The following is a 23,276-nucleotide window of genomic DNA, read 5'->3' on the forward strand; positions in this document are numbered from 1 at the left end:
GTGGGGTAATGTGTGGCTAGGGGCTGTAGAGAGTGAGAAAATGTAAAAAATTACTTTACAAATACAATACAGACCAGATGTGTACATATAGTCCTGTTTTGGTGTGTTTTTTTTTTTGCCAGCACTGTATCCCACCTCCCTTCTTACCTTTTGCCTTTGAGGTGGGACCATGCAGCCATCCCTGGTGGTCCTAGTGGTGCGAGTGAACTCTAGCCTGTGAGGCTAGATTTCACTTTCGCGAGATCAGTAACCACAGCAACGCTCAGATCTGCAAGCCAGAGCTCCTCGGGTCCTCTCTTCCCCCCTCCCCCTCCTCCAGCCGGCGGCCGCCTTTGACTGCCTGAGGGCCGGTGAGGGAGATCTTTGATCTCCCTCCCCACCGGCTAAGCACGGAATAGGCTCGGATACCGCTAGCTCTATATAGGCTGGCAGGGGAGATCTCTTGATCTCCCCTGTCGGCCTCGGCCCATGGCCATCCAGATGGCCAGTCTGGGCCTGTTTCATACCCAATCTCCACTCCTTCAAAAAAATATTTGATAATTTACTTCTTTAGGAAAGCATATAAATTAAACTGTGAGCAGCTTTCCCTCCCCGCACCCCGATTCCTCTCCTGAAACTCTTATCAAAACAAAACCCTAGGCCCTCAATGAATACTATTGAAAGGGTTAATGCTGTAATGGACTCAACTCCCCTCGGTTCTCGATCCCTCGGTCACCAAAATCAACGTTGATGGAGAATCATTGTCAGCAATAAGACACAGACACCAACAAGATGCTTTGACAAGATTTCTCAATCTGTATTACTTTGAAGCTAGCATTTATACAGTTTGTTACATATTTGTCGTACAAGCAGTAAGATTTATTGCTTCCTTGTAGTACATACTAGTCTGACAATAGAAAGATAAGCATTTGAATAAAGTCTGGGGAAGAATATCCTGAAATCGGAATGGGCAAGACATCCTGAGATTTAGCAATGTCGCACATCCTCTAGAAGGAAGACCTTAAATTGTATAAGTCTGCCACAGTCAGCATAATTAACAATGTCGCACATCCTCTAGAACAGGGATGTCGAACATGCGGCCCCCCAGATGTTGCTGAACTACAACTCCCATGATTCTTTCAATGAAACAGATAGCCAGGGAATCATGGGAGTTGTAGTTCAGCAACATCTGGGGGGCCGCATGTTCGACATCCCTGCTCTAGAAGGAAGACCCTATTGTTTAAGTCTTGCCACAGTTAGCATAATTATGTCGTACAGAATTTGAAGCATATAAAGCAAAAAGAGTTTTAACTGTTTCATATCCTTTCAGTCAGCAATAATGATTCTAAACCTTATCTAAGCATAAAATACATATGAACATTTTCTTACAACTATCCTATTAACCGTCTTTTCTACCCTACCCTTACCCTTTGTGTCTCTATACCCCACTCCTTCTAGCATGTAAGCTCATTGAGCAGGGCCTTCAATCCCTCTGTTCCTGTGCGTCAAACTTGTCTGGTTACAAATACGTGTTTGTTAGTCCACCCATTGTACAACGCTACAGAACTTGTTGGAGCTTTATAAATAATAATTATAATATAGCAAAATGTTCATTATTATGCTTATAATAGGTGATTTTATAAACTTTATCACATTCTGTGCTGTAGTTAAACACACGTGTTTTATAGAAGATTCCTATGCATTAGAAGGGTTAAAACATTGTCTGTGAGGTTTCCAAGAATTCTCAAGGTAAACATACAGTAGTTTTATAGAGTAGATAGAACTATCTAACATATTAACTTTAATACGCTATGAGGTTTCTTGTTTAAAGTCTCCATGTCTGTTTCCAGTTAAGTCTTCATTTCTGTAGACCTTATGACACACAGATTACAACCCTAAATTCTTAGCAAGGCTTACTTACTGATTTAAAGTTTTTAATTTTGACTGTTGTTAATTTATAAAAAATGTCAGGGAGATTACGACATGTGTTTAGTTTAAGAGGAATTTGAGGTAATATGTCTAGATACATGAAGTTTCTAAGTTATTCTCGGCATGTGACTAGAAGGAGCAAAATTACATTTTAGATTCTCATTTTAGGATACCACTGCAAAATCAGCTATTCAATAAGCTGAAGGTTTAAGGGACATTATAGGCACCCAGATTCCTTTATCTCATGGAAGTGGTCTGGGTGCAGTGTTCCTGGCCCGCTTAGTCCTTTAGAGAAACTGCAATAATTCCCTTACAGGACTAAGATGGTCTCTAGTGGCAGTCTACCAGACAGTCACTAGAGGGGCTCCCAGGATCTTACCAGACTTTAGATTGCCTCATTCAAATCCATAGTACAAATGCCCGTAGAAATATTTTCATATAGCCTCAAACGTGACATTACCATTCACTGACTGAGGTACCATTCTTTGAGAGAGTTAATAGGGGCACATCTTTGTTCTTTTGCAAACTAACTACATTACATAACAAGAGTACACTTTTGCATCATGTTTACAAACAAAATGAGTGACAAATAAAATATGAACGTCTACAAATATCAATTTTAAATCTAAGTATATCGATTGGGTATTGATAAAGAAATAATAAAACAAAGAAAATGTGAATTTTTAAAAATATATTTTTCTGTTTAGGGTTGTCAATGAACTTTCTGTTTCTGACTATGTATATTTCTGCAAAAGTGAAATTGTTTGCTTTTTGTTTTAAATCAGATGATAACACTAGCTGGCGATGGATACAGAGGAAAAACCTCACCTCATACTCCAAATGAGAAATTTGAAGGAGCCACAGTTCTAAAGGCACTCATGGTATGTTTGGTATAGATTGAGGGATTAAATAGGATTGAAGAAGAATGTATTTGAAATAATTACAAAATATGTTTAGGTGCAAGATTTTGCGTTTGTAAGCAATTTGAGAAATTCTTGCTTTACAGAATGCATAAATATAATGGGAGACATAATAAATATTTTTTTTTAAATTCTTTATTTTTGTATAAACCAAGATTATAAGGAATAAACACATTGAGTTTAAATTAGAGAAACCTGATAGAATGAAAGCATTCATTGTATATGTCAAATATAATGTATTTCTAATAAGACATAACCTGATACAAGGACTTAGTCATAAATCCACTACCTGCCAAGCAAACGCATTACATTCTGCTTAAGTGATAGTTAAAAGAGTATGCAATTATAAGTGTCTGCAGTACAATTATTTGAAACGGTGTTAAGTTGTGTTCATAAAAGAAACAAAAATATGGAAGAGTTAGGACAATGGATGTACTATTAACGGACATTCTAAGCTCCAAAACCGTTACAGCTTAATGTAGTAGTCTTGGTACCTAGATGCTTTTCTTGCACTGTGGCAAATGGAAGCATTGCCTTTTTTTGTTTGTTTTTGTTTTTTTAGAAATGGCAATGTTTAATTTTTTTGGTCAGTGAGCCTCTAGTTCATGTCACTCAGGTAATCAGCCAGTCAATCACACAACCACTAGAGACACTCCCTAGTTAAGGCTTCAATTAAAAATCTATAAGATGGTGTAAGTAGAAACCTACACCTTTTAGTGGACCACCAGATAAGTTTTCTGCATAAGTGAGGTAAACTTACCCCATGTAATTTGGTTAAAAGCTTGGCTTGAAATACATATGAAAGACAAAAGATAAAAAATACAATTTAGTGCAGATGGTACGTGTGGAATGAGATAAAATAGGTGATGGTGAAGTCAGGACACGCACATTTAAAGGAGCCTGTGTATAAATACTGGTTCCGTAATCGAGCTCTTATGCTTTTAAGGCAGCATCACACCTCCACTTCGTTGTAGGGTATATAAGAGAAAACATAAGAGAGAGAGTGTAATAAGAAGTAGAATAAGTATGATGCTCACCTTATTCAGAGCCTTGCAAAAATGGCCGAAATGTGTTTTACTCTTGTAGAGTTTCTTCAGTCAGCTGTGGACATGGTCCTGAGAATCTTTCATTTTGAAATCCCTTGTAGTCCTTCCCCTTGGATCACATAGGTCGGTTATTGTCCAATGTTTAAAGCTTAGGCTTCAAATAAATTTAAAGTTTTCGCATTCCATGTCATGACAATGCTAAATGCTGTTAATGGGATACAGTAGATGCCCAGACTACTTCATCTCAATCAAGTGTTCTGGGTGCCATCAGCCCCTCCATGTTTTGCAGGAATGTTTACATTTCAGGGTTAACCTGCCTCTAGTGGCTGTCAATATTACAGACACTAGAGGCACTTCCATAAAATAGTGGTGTAAAACTCTGCATGAGACCACCTGACTAGAACAGCAAAGTATTGGATTGGCTTGGCTACAATCACTAACACTGATGATCTCAGCCAAAGAGGCAGAGCTACACAGAGGAGATCGGACCGACTTTTTTCATCTTTTTTAATCCTGGCAGCACTGACCCACTGGGAATGATATAGTAAGGAAGTCTAAATTAGTCATTTAAATTAAAAGCTCCACTAGGTTCAGTATTTTGGTAGAATTTACATATATATTAATTTAATTAAAATACAATACGTGCATTAATTCATAAATCTTTACTAAGCTCTCTGAACACGGACACTTTCTAAGAAATCTGTAATGCGATTAATTCTAATAACAAACCATTTGAAACATTCTTCCTTAAAAAAAAGATATTTTTGTGTTTTTTTTTTTTTTTTTTTTTTTTAAGTTCGGAAACGATGGCTTCATTCCCATGAAGAGTGCTCGCATGTTTTATGATGTGAGTGAAAAAGCCCGAAGAATCGTTCAGTCGTATTTCATGCTGAATTCAACACTATATTTCTCCTATTCTCACCTTGTTTGCAGGACGGCACTGCAAGGTAAGTGAAGAAATTATTATACAATTGTTCGTCTAGTTCTTTATATCTTCTATTCCAGATGAGTCTCTACCAAGAGCAAACGGAAATTAATTTGTTTAATTTCCAGTTTAAATGCAGTTTCTGGAAATATGTTACATTGCTAGTAAGATGTGCTTAGCTTTAGCATTACTTTATATTGTTAATCTGAAAAATGTATTAAAACCATATTGTACATTTTTTATATTTAACTACATGATGCTCAGAATGAACACCTTGCTGATGAGACCCAAAGGGTCTTAACTATACAGTCCATTGATAGTCTTGATCCTTAATCCTTTTGGATTACTACCATTGTCTGCTTTAAAATAGTGCTCCATTGCTAAGGACGCCTGCAGACATGCATCATGAAGTCTTTTCTAATTTTCATATTCAACAGGGAATTTTCTGTAGAACTGGGGAAACATGATTTGTTGGACATTTTGTGCTCAAAACAGGATTTTCCCAAAGTGATGTGCGTTCGTAAGCTTTAGAATTTGCATTTCAAAAACAGATGAGAAAGGCTGAATCTTTCATCCTATGTAACTGTAATTATTGGGGAGTTTTATCATGTTTTGCTCTTACCATATCTTTCATTCCCTCTTCCACACTCTACAGCCTCTGATGTAATACAGGCTATTTTAAAATGGCTAAACACCTTTTTTTTTTTCTGTAAAACAGGTTGAATGTAAAAATCATGCCATATAGAAGTCTTATTTTTTTTATTTTGTTAATCATTATTCAATTACAGGTCAGCAGGATAACAGAAATGATTTAAGCCACCCAATTCATGCTGACAACTGTTTGCTAGACCCAGAAGCCAATGAATGTTGGAAGGAGGCTCCAGCTTATACATACAGAGATTACAGGTACCCAGATATGTATGACTGATTGCAAGACATTTAGTAGAAACAGCCATGTTTACATTGCAGGGCTAAACACACTTCTAGTGGCTGTCTTCCTCGTAGCTACTAGGGGTGCTTCCACGGCAACGGCCAAGTTTCACTCGGTCATGTGACGTTGGACATCCATGAGGACATTGAACATCATCAGATGCTGCTTATAGGAAAGCTTTCTTGGATTCAATGTTTCCCCAAAGGAAGCATTTGATTGGATTAGTACCATCCACAGTACTTCTACAGGTCTACTTTTAATGGGCAATATACTGTGTGAAAGACAGCTCTACTAGCTGGATTTTAAGACGGAACACTACAAAATGTCTCCGATACCCATTTAATAAAGTTTTCCTCTCTCTGCAGTGCTCTGCTGTACCTGAATGGAGACTTTGATGGGGGAGAATTTGTGTTCACAGAAATGGATGCCAAAACAGTCACTGTGAGTTCAAATGTTTCTGTCAAGTCCAAATGTGTTTGCTTATTTTATGGCTAGCTTGCTGATATACTTTGTAAACTGTCACAAAAACTACAGTACAGACTTTGACACAAAGTGCAGATTTCAATCGGAAAAGGTTCGACATGTTGTACATTCAGAGATGCTTTTTTTTTGCATAGTACTGTTGTAACGCATGGAACTTCATATTTTAACTCATTCCACTTGAAAATAGTCATTTATTTTACATATAAAAACAATAAAGAACCATATAAACAGGAAGGAAATATTTGCATTTCTCTTGTTCTCCAGTGCATCCTGAGATATTGATGTTATATTTTCTAAATTGTGTCATAACAAAGATTGCATTCTCTAACTGATGGCAGGTGAAGGCCAACTTGTTAACTGTGTGACCAGGCCAGATCACTTTACAGTGAAACATATTGCTTTGTTTGGAAAGCTGATAGATAACCAATAGCTCTTGTATGATACATCTAGCCACCAGCTAGACAATCCTTTTTACTCTTCCTTCTTAAACGTATGAGGCCCTTCCCTAATCTTTAATTGCACATGGACCTTCTCTATTCCTTCTTAACATATAAGATTCACAATATTCCATGGCTCCCATGGCCTTTATACACTGCATGGAAATATTTTCTATTTGTATTGTGTGACATTCATTTTATAGTGACCTCTTTAATACCTTTGCCTTGGGTGTCTGTTACAGTCTTCCGTTAAGCCTAGATGTGGTCGTCTGGTGGGATTTTCATCTGGAGGAGAGAATCCCCATGGGGTGACAGCAGTAACCAGTGGGCAAAGATGTGCTGTGGCGCTGTGGTTTACATTGGACCCAACAAATAGGGAACTGGTGAGTACTCCTGCTGTTTTTTTAAACTTTCCTCGGTGTATAATATTTATCCCCTTCATGACCAGGACCTTTTTTTGTACTTATGAGCTATGCTTTAAGTGGGGACATCAAACTTGTCTTGTTGCTATTATTTATTTGCTTGGTCACATATTGTACAGCACTTATTGTGGAATGTGTTTGTACTTTATAAATATTAATAAGTCTGTCTCATTTTTTCCACATAGCAATTTGGCCAGCCAGCTGGTAACTTGCTTTTCAGAATAGAATCTCTTGTCCTCTGATTCCTTGAACATGGTTTTGGGGAATCATGTATGTTTGTATGTATATATGCATCTTAAGATGTTTACCCATACTGCATGGTTCATATAGCGCAGCTGACTGTTCTTACTTACCTTTACCATACAACTGACTAGTGTCTCTGACTGCCTCTCTGCTATTTCTAACTGGATGGCTGCCCACTTCCTTAAACTAAACTTGACCAAAACTGAAATTCTGGTCTTTCCTCCCTCAAGTGTTGTTACTCCTGTGTCTGTCTCTCTCCAAGTCAACGGTGCTACCATCAGCTCCACCTCGCAGGCTCGCTGCCTAGGTGTTCTCTTTGACTCTGACCTCTCCTTCAAGCCTCATGTTCAATCTATTGCCAAATCCTGTCATTTCCATCTCAAAAACATTGCGCGCATCCGACCCTACTTAACTCCAGATGCGACTAAGGTGTTGGTCCATTCCACTGTCCTTTCTCGCCTTGACTACTGTAATCCGCTTCTCAGTAGTGATGTCGCAAACATAAAATTTTCGGTTCACGAACCGCGAACGCGAACTTCCGCAAATGTTTGCGAACCGGGCGAACCGCCATAGACTTCAATAGGCAGGCGAATTTTAAAACCCACAGGGACTCTTTCTGGCCACAATAGTGGTTGAAGGGGAGGGGGGGGAGGAGACCTACTCTCCTTCCCCACCCCTGGGCGGCGGGTGGGGGCCATAAAGATAATGAGGGGGGGACCTACTGTCCTCCCCCTCTCCGGCCCCCACCCCTGGGCGGCGGGTGGGGGCCATAATGGTAATGAGGGGGGAGGACCTACTGTCCTCCCCCTGGCCCCCACCCCTGGGTGGCGGGTGGGGGCCATAAAGATAATGAGGGGGGACCTACTGTCCTCCCCCTATCCGCCCCCCACCCTTGTGCGGCGTGTGGGGGCCCTAAAAATAACAATAAGGGGGGGACCTACTGTCCCCCCCCCGGCCCCCACCCCTGAGCGGTGGGTGGGAGCCCTAAAAATAACAATAAGGGGGGACCTACTGTCCCCCCCCGGCCCCCACCCCTGAGCGGTGGGTGGGGGCCCTAAAATTAACAATAAGGGGGGGACCTACTGTCCCCCCCCGGCCCCCACCCCTGAGCGGTGGGTGGGGGCCTTAAAATAACAATAAGGGGGGGACCTACTGTCCCTTCCCCGGCCCCCACCCCTTAGCAGTGGGTGGGGGCCCTAAAATTAACAATAAGGGGGGGACCTACTGCCCCCCAGCCTCAAAACCCTGAGCAGTGGGTGGGGGCCCTAAAATTAACAATAATGGGGGGACCTACTGTCCCCCCCGGCCCCTACCCCTGAGTGGTGGTTGGGGGCCCTAAATACAAAGGAGGGGGACCCTAATCACCCCTCCCCCCAAAAAAAAAATTATCCCCCTACCTACCACCCTCACCCTAAAAATAATGAGGAGGGGGGACCTTTAACTAAAAACCTGTAAAAAAAAAAAATAGATAAAAACAACTTACCATTCAATGTTATCTTTCTTCTAAAATCTTATTTTTTCATCCCCAAAAAAGGGCAAATAAAAAACCATAATAACCGATGCAATTAAAAAAAAACAAAAAAAAAACGAGCGCCCCCAAAAAAATCCATCTTCGCCCATGGAGGGCTCCGCGCAGACCGAACTCTGCAGGACGGGGGAAGGCTTATAAAGCCTTGCCACGCCCTGCAATTAGGCTAAGAACACTCTGATCGGCTGGTTTAAGCCAATCAGAGTGCTCTTTGTCATTTTACACAGCGTGATGTGTATGTATAAATTTGTTAAATGCAGCCTGTATTTATCACAGTTTCTATATGGAGTAGAGAAAAGTAACAGTATGGAAAAGGGAAAGAATTTTAAGGACAACTGATATTATTAGTATTATTATTTATTATGTAACATTCCTTGTCCCAAGAGAGTTCCAAACCCTTCTTTTTCAATAGTTCCAACCGTACATAACTCCAGGTGTATATTAGATTTATAATAGTTATGAGGTGTACACTAGTATAAAAACCAATACCCAAATATTAAAAAACTCCAGCTGAATTTATAATTAAAATAAAAAATAAAATTGTATATAGAAAGCACTACATACAACAGAGGGCGCCAGGCACTAATAATCTGTGCAAAACAATAGTGGATACAAATGTATTTACCACATAATATGGAACTCCCACTTCCAAAATATGGATACTATCATATGGGGGAAAAAAGCTGAAAGAGAAATCGTAGTTTAATTTAAATTTCCTAGGTATTATTTGTTTTTTGATTTGTTACTATAATTTATATTGCAATATGTTAACATGTAAAACTTTTAATAAAAAAAAGAATTTGAAAGAATATGATGATGGTTCAGATAGGGTGGATGGAATTCCTATTGTCCTTATTGAATCATAGTGATATTATTTAAGTAGGTTTAAAAAAAAAAATCTTCCCTTTGCTAGGTTTATCCAGTGTATACCAGTTTGATATTACTTCCAGTAGAATCTATTTTTTAACAATAATTATTTGTTCTGTTTAATAATAAAAATTCCTTCACTGTCGGCTGGTTTTATTATTCTACCAATAAACCTGTAGATGTCACCCTTTTAATGTTTTATAGTAATGTATCTGAGCATTCCTGTTACATAATTTATGTGTATAGAGTTAGTTGGAACTGTGTTCCACATTTATGATCTTGCTATATCTGAAACGCTCATAATTTATCTATTTGTTTACTCCTTAAGAATGATGATATTGACATTTAAGCCTAGACCTTTATCACAGTGCAAGGAACTTTATCACAGTGATACGTTGCAAAAATAGAAAACAGATTAGGGGATTCCGTTGTAGCAGAACAGAGTATGTAGAACTGATATAAACAAAAGCACTCTACAACAGAGCATTGTACAATTATTTACCATGAATGTCTCTGTTAAAGAGAACCTTAGGCCAACCTATTACGGAGCAATCACTTACAAAGCAATCCTCAAGGATCTCGCACATTACAGGACTTGGGAAAGTATTCACATCATGATATCCACAAAATGTGGGCCCTTAATGGTTCATAAAGTATTACTCGAACCAAAAAACTGTGTTTTCATAAAAAGATACAATTGGTTGAAAGGAGTGTTTGGGCCCCATGGAGGGGGGCTGTGCATCCATTGGTTGTCTGTCACTAGCATGCAATGCGCACTGATGACATACACCAAATATGTACAGAATAAACATTAACCAGCCTGGAAAATCCATTCTGTGCTGGCTAACGATGATGCCAGAGGTGAAGTTACAGCAAAGCATTTCAAACTGAAACATGGTACATATAGACTCAAAGCTCCATGACCACTTTAAATCACATAAGTGCTTATGGTGCTTAGAGTAACCCTTTATAGAGTAGTTTGTCAGAGTAAAATCCTGAATTGTAGAGAACTGACAAGGACTTTGCAAATGTTTGCTCAAAAGAACTGAAATGGAAATGTTGTGCCACTCTGTTATTCTCCATGTGGGCTCTTAAAGCATTAAAGGGAAACTCCAGTGCCAGGAAAACAATCCGTTTTCCTGGCACTGGAGGGTCCCTCTCCCTCCCACCCACCAATCCCCAGGTACTGAAGGGGTGAAAACCCCTTCAGTCACTTACCTGAGGCAGCGGCGATGTCCCTCGCCGATATCTCCTCCTCCGCGACGCTCCTCCCTGTTCCTCAGTCGGCCGTTGGGCGAGACTGATCCCGCCCACCGGCCGAGGAGACCTAATGCGCGGCAATGCCGCGCATGCGCATTACGTGTCCCCATAGGAAAGCATTGAAAACGAATTTCAATGCTTTCCTATGGGGATTTGAGCGACGCTGGAGGTCTTCACACAGCGTGAGGACGTCCAGCGACGCTCTAGCACAGGTTTTCTGTGCTATAGAGCAGGAAGTTCCCTCTAGTGGCTGTCTAATAGACATCCACTAGAGGTGGAGTTAACCCTGCAAGGTAATTATTGCAGTTTATAAAAAACTGCAATAATTACACTTGCAGGGTTAGGAATAGTGGGAGTTGGCACCCAGACCACTCAAATGAGCAGAAGTGGTCTGGGTGCCTGGAGTGCCCCTTTAAATATGCTAATTCTGGTCATTGTCCGCTATTCCAGATAATGAATGTTCATCATCTGTTTAAGCAGATGTTTCTCTGAACCTAATAATCACCAAAACACTTGCAGTGGAGAATCCTGGTGTGTAATCATATGCACAGGATTCCTCAGATCTCTACTTTTCTTTAGAATCTATGTGACTCTTTCTGGTTGTGTCATTTCATGAAAAAAAAAAAACAAAAAAAAAAACTATTGGCCATAAATCATATCATCTTCTGTCATTGTGGGTATTCTCATTCTGCATACAGGATGATTTCATTAAGACGTTTTGGATTGCAGCTGTAGACCTAGCATTTCATTATCTGTCTGAGCCTTCTTGTGAGACACCATACTTGTATTATATTACATAGTTACATAGCTGAAAAGAGACTTGCGTCCATCAAGTTCAGCCTTCCTCACATTTGTTTTTTTGCTGTTGATCCAAAAGAAGGCAAAAAAAAAACCAGTTTGAAGCACAATTTTGCAACAAGCTAGGAAAAAAAATCCTTCTTGACCCCAGAATGGCAGTCCGCTTAATCCTTGGATCAAGAAGCTATTACCCTACATAGAAAAATTATATCCTTGACTATTCTGTTTTTACAAGTATGCATCTAGTTGCTGTTTGAACATCTGTATGGACTCTGATAAAACCACGTCTGCAGGCAGAGAATTCCATATCCTGATTCATCTTACAGTAAAAAAACTTTTGCCTTATATTCATTTTACACATTACATGGTCAATTTATTAGCTGGATACACATCTTACACATTAAATGGTCAATTAATTAGACTGCTGCTTTTTATTTTGTTATTTATTTATTTTTATGTCACAATAGACTTTTTTTCCATTTGAAATTCTACATTTAGTGGAACCAGATGTAAAGTGATGTGAGTGATGCCAGTCATCCTATCTAGAACAGCTTAAAGGAATCCTATAGGGTCAGGAACACAAACTTGTATCCTGGGGGGGCCCGGAATGCTCTTAGAGTTCCGGGCCTCACATTCCCTATGTGTATATATATATATGTATGTGTGTGTATATATATATATATATATATATATGTGTGTGTTCACCTGCGCAGGGCCGGCGCTTCCTATAAGGCGTACTAGGCCTGCGCCCCCATCACCGGCCCTTCTAATGCTGCAGCCACCTGAGCGCTCTATAGAGAGCCCCAGCACTGCCTCTCTCCTCACCTCCCCCCCTCCTGTGTAGCGTGGCCGAGCTCCTCTCCGGTCCGCGTAACAGAAACATCCCTGAAAAACAAAATACATCCCTTATACACAAACACACACTGCTTTCTATCCCTTACACAAAAACACACTGCTTCCACTACACACAAACACACTGCATCACCTACACAAACTGGTAACACTACATTCCATAAGCACACACATTAGATCCTCTACAATAACACATAACACATCCCCTACACACTCCACTCCCTGTGAGCAAACTCATGCGTGGAACATGTAGGTTGACTTATGGGTGGGCCTTATGGGCATACTCACCGTCAGGCCCTGGGGCCCAGACCTTGAGCTGTGTAAGGGGCCCCAAAAAAGGGAGCTGCTTCCCTTTCTCCCTGAACATTGAATTTTGTGACCACCATTACAAAAAGCCTCCAGAGATCCTGTTCTACACCAGACCTGTGGAGCCAAACTGCAGCCAGAGCCCACCACCATCCTCATCTGGTTGTTAGTAGGCAATCTAGTATATTATTAGTGACACTAATCTCTAATTTACCTCACACTAAAGGGACACTATCGTCCCCAGAACCACTGCAGCTTAAAGGGAAACTCCAGTGCCAGGAAAACGATCAGTTTTCCTGGCACTGGAGGGTCCCTCTCCCTCCCACCCACCAATCCCCGGTTACTGAAGGGGTGAAAACCCCTTCAGTCACTTACCTGAGGCAGCGGCGATGTCCCTCGCCGCTGTCTCCTCCTCCACGACGCTCCTCCCTGTTCTTCCGTCGGCTGGTGGGTGAGACTGATCCCACCCACCGGCCGAGGAGACCTAATGCGCATGTGCGGCAATGCCGCGCATGCGCATTACGTCTCCCCATAGGAAAGCATTGAAAACGAGTTTCAATGCTTTCCTATGGGGATTTGAGCGAAGCTGGAGGTCCTCACACAGCGTGAGGACGTCCAGCGACGCTCTAGCACAGGTTTCCTGTGCTATAGAGCAGGAAGTTTCCTCTAGTGGCTGTCTAATAGACAGCCACTAGAGGTGGAGTTAACCCTGCAAGGTAATTATTGCAGGGTTAGGAGTAGTGGGAGTTGGCACCCAGACCACTCCAATGAGCAGAAGTGGTCTGGGTGCCTGGAGTGTCCCTTTAATGAAGTGGTTCTGGTGTCTATAGCCTGTCCCTGCAGGCTTTTTAATGTAAACATACACTGTGTGCAGCACTGGTGTTAGTTCATATGGCAGATCATATGGGTGGGGCATTGAGATGTCACATGGCGGGGGGTGGCAAATTTTTCTTTTGCCTAGGCCTGCAAAAATCCTTGCACCGGCCCTGCACCTGCGGGCCCCAGTCTACTGTTCACTGTAGTAACTGGACAAGGAGATGCCAGTGTCCTGGTCCTAATACAGATACGGCAGCGAGTGCCCAGTTAAAAGACAAATTCCACTGAACAGAGGAACAGGGAATATCCTGTCAACTCATCACAAATGTTGGCACACTTCTTCCCCCTTTCTCCCAGTGCTAGGAGTTCCCAAACCTTAGCCAAAACACAATAGTGGGATTTGACATAGGATGAACTATGACTGCCAGGGTAAAATGGAGACAATGTATTTTTTAACTCGACAGCCAATGTGCTGTAAGGTCTGCATTAATGGTGTGGACTTTCTTTTTTTCTTTCTCTTTTTTTTTTTGTATTCTTTATATTTGTAGTGCAATAAATTGCATACTGACTTGCCATGCCACAATAGCTGTATCAAGTTTTCATACAACGTACGTTGACATTGAGTTACTGGCGTAAATACTGTGGTCGCAGCTGCGACTGCGCCCGTCACTCCAGGGGGCCTGGCCGTCATCATTTGCATGATGTGTGCACCTATGTAGTAGGATAAGAGGCTGACACCCACAACTCTAAGGTAACCTGTGGTTCGTAATTACAGAAACTGGGTGTGGGGAGAATTACAAGAACAGGAAATTAAATCCCCGGTGCAAGCAGGAGGTGGTAGGTCAAGACTCAGCCTGATGGGAGTACGTCTGAGTACCCGCCTAAGGACAAGCCGAAGCATAACAACAAAACTCAACGTAAACCATGAACACAAAACGGCAAAGAGGCTGTGGACAGAACTACAAGGAAGCTTGGTATATTCAAAGTATCTCCGTAGAAGCAGGATCTTTCCTTTTGGGCATCTGCTATGAATGGGAAAATTCGGGACAGGTCCCAAGTGGCGGGCTGTGATGAGCGCCCAGGGGCTAGAGTTGCAGCAATGGTGGTGGATAGTCCAAGTTTTTGGAGTGTGCTGAAAGTCTCTGGGGCTTCAGTGACTTTCAGGCTCCCGGATTCTCTGGGTATTAAGTGGCAGTTTGGGAAACCCCACCGGTAGGGCATTTTGTGTTTAGCAAGTTCCATGGTTAGAGGTCATAGAGACCGCCGCCAGTCCATAGTTGCCCTGGACAGGTCAGGATAAAAAGATAGTGTGCTCCTCAAAATTGTATAGTGATTTGTTGTGGATTGTGGACATTAATGTCTGTCTGTTTGGGCCATGTTGGAACCGGCTAATGACGTCTCTACTGATGTTCAGTGCGCCCGCCTGTAGCACCCGTAGTCGGTAGCAGCCATCTAGGTTCATGGATTTAGCCTGTTTGGCAGAGAAGAGGCTGGTAATGCGTCTCCTCACCACGTGTGAAATTTCAGCCATGGCAATACTGTCAGCAAGGCCACACATTTTAACACTCTTCCAGTGCCAGCGGTCCTCCACAGCCGCCATGCAGTTTAGTATTTGAGCATTGTCCGCTCTCTTTCCAGGCTAGTGAGTCAGATCTCGTGTGCAGCTGTAGTTAGTTCTGTATCATGGAGGCGTACAGATACCTCAATGATCTCCTCCTTATATGCATTGATGTCTGCAGCAATGTTGCGGCGGAGGTCCTCTAGGAGGGTCTTCAGAGTTACCTCTGTATCTGACTGATCAGCAGTCTGCACCGGAAGTACAGCGACATTGCGTCTGTTAGCCGGCATCTCCAGCTTCCCGACATCTGCAAGAGATGCTTCATTTGAGGACCGGGAAGGTCCGTCTGAGATTGGCGCCATGACAGGCCTCATGGATGACCGCGGCCTCCATAGTAAGTCGCCAATATCAGCAGTCATCGGGGGCCTATGGCATTTCTTTTTGTTATGCCCCATGGCACGGAGGCCTGATTGCTCTCACTAGGGTAACTTTGGCGGTAAGTTTTTGGGTACTTTTTAACCTTCATTGCGCTGGTCATCTCGGAGCTCCCATGAAACGCGTCCAAAGAGTACAGCTGCTGGCTCTGCCCCCACAATAAAGTGTTTTTAATGCTTTTTATGGTTAGTTTATTTTGGCCAAAATAAGAATTTTAATCAAAACCTTGACTGATAAGAAATATCAAAATCTTTTTAACAGATTTGTATATTTTATACTAGAGACCACTTTATTTATGTATAGTATATTTATCTGTATACAGATTTGTGGATCACTTGTTTTAATGCTTTTTTCCCTCCCTTATTTTAGGAAAGGCTCCAGGCTGATGAGGTCATACAGATGCTGGACCAAGAAAGTCATGGGAATATGAATATCAACCCCAGGGATGAACTATAACAGGGATATTTAACAAAGTATTTATTAATTATTAATAATCTTATTAGAACGGTTTTATTTTTGTACAAAACATAAATTGTAATTTAAGTGATCGATGGGAAAACAATGTGCTCAAAAATATTAACTATTTCTATTAAAGTGTGTGTTTGTGTTTTATTGATTTTTTTTGCAATGGCTACTTTTATAATGAAGGACTGATGGTGTTTAGTATCCTCAGATATAGGTAGGTGACAATCAACCTAAATGAAAAGATTCAATATTTATCTACATATTTTGCACTTCTACTGAAAATCACTCATTGATTTCTTTGTGCCTGATTTTTCAGGTATTAAATTGAAATATATTTCAGGTGTGGGATGTGCAGAACCAATAATATTATCCCTCTCAAGCTAGAGTGTGGAAGGCCACTATTTTCTTACCAGCACTAAACTTATCGTTTTAATGTTTGTTTCTTTTTTGTCTAAAATTGTTGTCTTGCATGTGTAAAGCATATATGAAATGAGTCGCACACATAGCAAGCAGCATGCACTGAGAAAACACTGCGGATGAGGCACGCATCAGTCACTACCTTTAAATTGCCATGACCTGTCTTGCTTTCCTCTGTGGTTTATTGAATTACTGTCACATGTACGCATACAATGAGTTGACACATGAACACTGATTCAGATACAGTTAAAGGATAACTGTAATCTCAAAACTATTATTTAATGTACAGCAAGCATGTCAAACTCGCGGCCTGTGGGCTGCATGCGGCCCACATTGAGTATCTTTGCAGCCCAGCGAGCAGCGAGTTTAAGGACTGCGGATGTACTAGGTACGTCCAACAAAACCGGTCCTTAAGGACCTTGAGCGTACCTAGTACTTCCTTGGCAAATATATTACTTACCCAATCGCCGCTGTTTTCCGCCGGCGATCGGTGTTGCTCCCGGTCTGGGGTTAGTGCCTGACAGCCCAGACAGTCTCACCTCGGCAAATTAGGCCCCCGCGGGCCATGTGATCGCTCTGACATTTATAACATACATGATTACCATAAATAATTAATTTCATAAATATACACGTAGACTTCAAATATATAAATATGTATAACAATACAAAGCAATAGGGTGCGCCAGGGGGTTTAGGGATAAGGTATTACACAATAAGACAACTGAAATAAAAAAGATAATAGACTGTCAGTAGAGTAATATAAAATCATATATACATAAAAAGGACAAGCCAAAAAAGTCCAAAGTGGAATATAAGAGGATAGGTAAGTCTATAAAAGTTTGCCTGTATCTTCAGGTGAATATGCCTTCCAGGTAATCAAAGTCCAGGGACATAAAGAAAAAAAGAGTTCCAATCGTGTAATATGTTTAAAATATATTAAAAGCTTGAATAAAAGGAAATCCAAAATGGGCTTCTCACATGTGATAGAGCTAAAACCAGCTCTAGTGTGAAGCACTTGCAGTGGTTTTATTCCCCCACTTCAGGGATTTGATGGAAGGTATAGCCCAGTATGTGTCTTGTTGGCAGGTATATGTGAAAATACAAACAAGGGTGCAAAAAGACCATTTAATAGCGAGAAAAACAGTATATAATATGTGTGGGTACAGAAATGAGTAAGAAGAAAATTACAGCTAAACACAAACACTGCAGAAATGTAAAAACAGCCCTGGTCCTTAATGGTAAGAAAATTGAAAACCGGTCTGGTCACTAAGGGGTTAATGTACAGTGTTTGAATTGGACAGTTAGTCATTAGGATGATATCACTGCACCGTGCAGGGAGTGATGCAAGACATACCATACAGAGACGAACTGCAAGTTTTCAAACACTGTCTGACCCAAGGTGTATGTATATGGCCGAAGGATCTTGTCCTATACTAAAGGTACAGGTGAGTTTTTCTCAACTTAATTTAACAAAGAATCTTTATTTTTGAAACTTGATGAACAGATTATTGTATTAGAAATAACTGTGAAAATGACAGTTGTCCTATAACATTTAACTCGAGTCAAACTTTAAAATGTCTGCTCGATCACCTGACACAGTAGCTGTGTCACATAGTGTTGGGAGAAGTGGGACAAGTTGCAGCACAAGCACGTTTGAATTTGATACTGCTGTACTTTTGATTAAATCCATACACAAGCACTTCAGCATTGCCTAATGTGTGTGGACATCCCTAACTGGCCACCCTGATAGACATACTGTCATCGTAGCACTCACCAGGAGGAAATGCTCCCTTATGGGCAGGTACATTGCCAGTGATATGTATTGCACACAAACCCTCCCTCTCCTGTTGTCAAACCTGCCAAACTTGGCAAGGCCACTGTTTAAAAAAAAAAAAAAAAAAATCTTATTTCTATAGCTTTGTAACTATGTTCTTTAAGAAGTGAAAAGATTGGAAGAAGGTACCGGTACATGCACTTTATGTGCATTCACTCACCCTTTTCTGCTTTTAGGATAGCTTATGTTTGCATGTTGCAAATGTAATGGCTTTAAAGCTGAAACATTGTTGGGTACAAGGTAGTATTCTTCTTCCATGGTCTACTTTACTGTTACATTTGTGCACAATTGTCATCATGCACTGGATTTTATAGCTAGATGCTCGGAGTCTCTATACAAAATGCGTTTCTAATAGATCAAGGTTTCCTAAAGCAGACCGTCAGACAGAGTTCTGATTTAAATGTTTGGTAAATATAGCTATACGATGTACTAATGGAATGTCTAGTGAATATATTTACTAGTAGATATTTGAAAAATTACGTATAATTTTTTTTTACCACATTTACATTCCATTGATTATCCCCCTTAAAGCTGTAGATATTCTAACCATAGGTGAAGAATGTCGTAGGTGGAACCAATCCCTGCATTGAGTTGCTTTATGTAGAGCATTGATGACTGGTAGCTCTTCACCATTTTAGCACACTCCTTGTTCTCCTGCTCTTTCCTACCTGTCTAAAATTTCTTGCACACAATGCATTTAAAATTAGCTCCTGGTCCTTCGTGTTTATTTTCCAGTGCCAACATCAAACTAATTGAACATCTACCTTTCCATGAAAAAGAACAGACCTTGAAGAAAGCATTCTTCAGCATGAAACACCCGCAAGCCCAAACCTATTGCTCAATGCACCTTTTTTCCTTCTTGATAATGTACAAGTGGTCTGTCATCTCTGCTGCTGATCTGACACAAGGATCTGCCAACATCCTGAAATTAGGGTAAAATCCCAGAGTTTACATGTATCTCGATTTGCCATTGAATTATGGATCCTTTTCCTGTATGACTAGTTCAGCATAAGAATTTAGTCACCACCACACCTCAAGGAAGTGCACCTACTTTATTTGCAGCCTGCTTACCTTGAGTGATCTAAGAAACAATGTGTGCTAGAGTCATCTAGATAGTAAAACATTGAGATTCTCAGGCAGTCAGCAATTTTGAAACCTTGCAAGATTTTTCTTTTGAATACATTTTAACACAATTTTTGTCAACAGCCTAGATTCACATTAGTAATAGGTTTTAAATGTTTCATCTCTTGTATCTAGGTGAGTATCTTGACATGTAATTACTCAGATGGTTGTTTTGAAAATATTACATCACTATGTACTGTTTGTGAAGCTACCTTTACTGGAATAGCAAAGGGTATTTCCACGGCACATTATTTAGCAGTGAAGATGATAGTAGTCTGGATGGTGTCAAAAAAGGCAGTAGTTGTGCCAAAACCTGCTGGACTCCAGATGATACTTTGCAACAGAAAAGTGTATTCTCCATAGGAAACGTCCTCTTCATAAATGGTCATAATCAGATGGAGATTGTTGGAGCTTTTAGGTCTGTCGTTTTATATTTCTGCAACCTCCATCAGTATGACCTACTCAGCATAAGGGAGCATTCACAGAAATGTATGAATTGCTAAGTGATACAGCCTCCAGTTCCTGTAACTCCATGGACACTCCAGACCCCTAAATCACTTCAGTTCTGTATGTGTGAAACGTGTCTTTTTTTTGTTTTTGTTTCCATTTTACAATAGGAACTGGTACTTTTATAATTTAAGCTCATTACACCTCCCTGGCTCATGCCAAAAATAAAAGTGTACTCTGTACACTGCAATCAACACATTTTGTATAAACATGTTCTTCGTCAAGATTGTTTATATGAAATGCATTGATTGCAGTGTTATTCATAATTCTGTGTGAGTTTATGTGCCAATATATTATTTTGCAGAAAAAGAGTAGAATATTTTTAGAATCTTAACCATTGGAGAGCTGAAAATTTGATAGTCAGAGCTATCTCCCAGCAGCCAAAGAATGGTGGGGTAGGAGAACTATATTGGCACTGAAAAGTGGCATACAGGAAAGGGATTCCATGCTCCAGAGGGTCAGCATCAAGACATGATGCCTCAAAGCTCGTCAATTCCCACACAAGGCATGGACGCTGTGGGTAGTCCTTCAAATAAGCAGTTATCTTACTATACCAAAATTGTTGCATAAATGTAGTGGCGGATCCCTAAAAACATACGTAAATGACCCTGACAAGTTCTGATGCTCACATCCCTATTGAAGGCTATTTTGGCTATGGGCCGGGTTCATCATGGGCACTATGACCTGTCTGCAACTACAAATCCCCATTTGTCCCTTGTCAAACTTACTTAGACTTTTTGGCTTGCCTATTTTCCTGCTTCCAACACATGAAATTCAAGAACTGTAAAATAATACAATGTGAGCAAGATATTACTTTGCTGCAGAAGGATTTAGATAGACTGGAGGACTGGGCACTCAAATGGCAGATGAAATTTAATGTTGAAAAATGCAAAGTTATGCACTTCGGCGTAAAGAATACACAAGCAACGTATACCCTTAATGGAAGCGAATTAGGGATAACAACACACGAAAAGGACTTGGGAATTGTTATAGACAACAAACTATGCAACAATGTGCAATGTCAATCAGCAGTGGCCAAGGCCAGTAAGGTATTGTCATGCATGAAAAAGGGCATTCATTCTCGGGACGAGAATATAATTTTGCCTCTCTATAAATCACTGGTAAGACCACATATTGAATATGCTGTGCAATTTTGGGCACCTGTTCTAAAGAAGGATATCATGGCACTAGAAAAAGTGCAGAGGCGGGCTACAAAATTAATAAAAGGAATGGAACATATCAGCTATGAAGAAAGGTTAACAAATTTAAACCTATTTAGTTTAGAAAAACGTCGCCTGAGAGGGGATATGATAACATTATACAAATATATTCGGGGCCAATACAAACCATTGTGTGGAAATCTATTCACAAACCGGACTTTACATAGGACACGAGGCCATGCGTTTAGACTGGAAGAAAGAAGATTTCGTCTAAGGCAAAGGAAAGGTTTTTTTACTGTAAGAACAATCAGGATGTGGAATTCTCTGCCTGAAGAAGTGGTTTTATCAGAGTCCATACAGATGTTCAAACAGCTACTAGATGCATACTTGCAAAGACAGAATATTCAAGGATATAATCTTTCAATGTAGGGTAATAACTGCTTGATTCAAGGATAAATCTGACTGCCATTCTGGGGTCAATAAGGAATTTTTTGTCCTAGCTTGTTGCAAAATTGTGCTTCAAACTGGGGTTTTTTTTTTTTTTTTTTTTTTCTCTTTTGGATCAACAGCAAAAAACAGGTGTGAGGAAGGCTGAACTTGATGGACGCAAGTCTCTTTTCAGCTATCTAACTATGTAACTATGTAACTGAAAGTTCACATATCCCACACAGGTGCCATTGTAACAATATAATCAAAGATATTGTCTTCACCTGTCAGTGGTTTTAATGTTGTGGTTGTGTATGTGCTCTATGATAAGCAGGATTTAACACTCTGGATAAGTCTAGCTTAATAGGGTTAAAGTACTGAGATGGCTGGGGTCATGGGTCTGCTTATGGGACAATTCCGATTTACTTATTTTATTAATTAGGGAATGAATGTCGGCTGATTTGGCCGTTTTGAGAGTAAAGCCTTCTGCTATAAATAGCCCCGAAGGACATACTTGTGAGCCTACCACATAACAAGTGGAGCTACCTCACCCAAGTTATTCTCCTTGCAAGACCAGCAAATCCTAGAGTAGTTACTTGTTGAGTGCGTGGTCTGCTGTCAGTATAAGGGGGAGAACAAAACAAAATAAATTGGGGCATGATCCGACCATGTCACCATGCTAATCGTGGAGCATAGTAGATGAAGCATGTGATGATAAGGAAGGAAAAATAATAATCCTAGAATGCATTGCACGCCAACCATATTTTTACCTGTAAGGGTGTAGTAGTTTTTGCATCTGGAGAAGGTAAGGCAAGGCAGTAACCCAGCTAGCAGCGGCCTAGGATATGATGCTACATTGAAGTCTCGAGGGCCTTTACATAATGACCACACTTTAGTCATCTGAAATACTGAAACTAAACAGTTATTTGCACATGTATCCAATATCATAAAATGAAAGCATGGAGAGAATGAATAGTTTTTTTTAAAGATTTTTTTTTTCAATTCTTTATGTTTGACGTGCATAATAAGGAACAAGCATGGCACTGTATACACATAGATCAATATTGTAGCATAGCTTGCAAGATTAAGTGTATTTTACAAAAACTGCACATCTTTAGTGCATGTTATACATTTGAGGTAGCTTATCATTAATAACAGGAGTTGCGTGCATTGAGAGTGCTTAATGTGAAGTAGAAAAAGCCTCAGGAGGCCCCCAGGTACGCTAGCTGCAGGTCCCACATTCAGGAAGACTGAACAAAAATCTAAAAGAAAAAAAAACATTTGTCAGTTCAGCATGGAGGTAAGTCAGGAATACTGTTGGTGGAGATAAAGCCAGAGTTGATATGAGCTACCTCCAAAGTCAGCCGACACCCAGTTGTGGGAACATAGTGTCCAGGTATCAAGCCCCATAGCTCACCTAGTTGAAAGTAGAAGGTAGGATCATACAAGCTAGGTAAGCCCACAGTGGTCCTCAAAATCAGCCACTGTGGCATTGAGACCGCAGACGGAGTACAGGCTTACTGCGATAGTTGATTTATGCTGCAGCTGGATCTGGAGTTAGTCTCCAATCTCTTGTGGCATAACCCTGCTGCTTTTGGCTTCCATTGTGT

General features: G+C 40.6%; 2 protein-coding genes across 2 annotated transcripts in view; one reads left to right on the plus strand and one right to left on the minus strand.

The window, feature by feature from the left end:
• P3H2 (prolyl 3-hydroxylase 2) overlaps window positions 1-16,331 on the plus strand; it is a 208,036-nt gene extending 191,705 nt beyond the window's left edge. The window contains exons 10-15 of the mRNA XM_063442798.1: window positions 2,694-2,789; window positions 4,671-4,821; window positions 5,588-5,705; window positions 6,096-6,171; window positions 6,893-7,033; window positions 16,105-16,331. Of these exons, the coding sequence (XP_063298868.1) occupies window positions 2,694-2,789; window positions 4,671-4,821; window positions 5,588-5,705; window positions 6,096-6,171; window positions 6,893-7,033; window positions 16,105-16,191 (669 nt within the window). The 3' untranslated portion in view covers window positions 16,192-16,331. The remainder of the gene's footprint in view (window positions 1-2,693; window positions 2,790-4,670; window positions 4,822-5,587; window positions 5,706-6,095; window positions 6,172-6,892; window positions 7,034-16,104) is intronic.
• The window catches only part of TP63 (tumor protein p63), a 401,462-nt gene that overhangs the window by 245,556 nt on the left and 132,630 nt on the right, over window positions 1-23,276 (minus strand). The window lies entirely within an intron of this gene.

This window comes from Pelobates fuscus, chromosome 2, assembly GCF_036172605.1.
Source record: "Pelobates fuscus isolate aPelFus1 chromosome 2, aPelFus1.pri, whole genome shotgun sequence".
Lineage (NCBI taxonomy): Eukaryota > Metazoa > Chordata > Amphibia > Anura > Pelobatidae > Pelobates > Pelobates fuscus.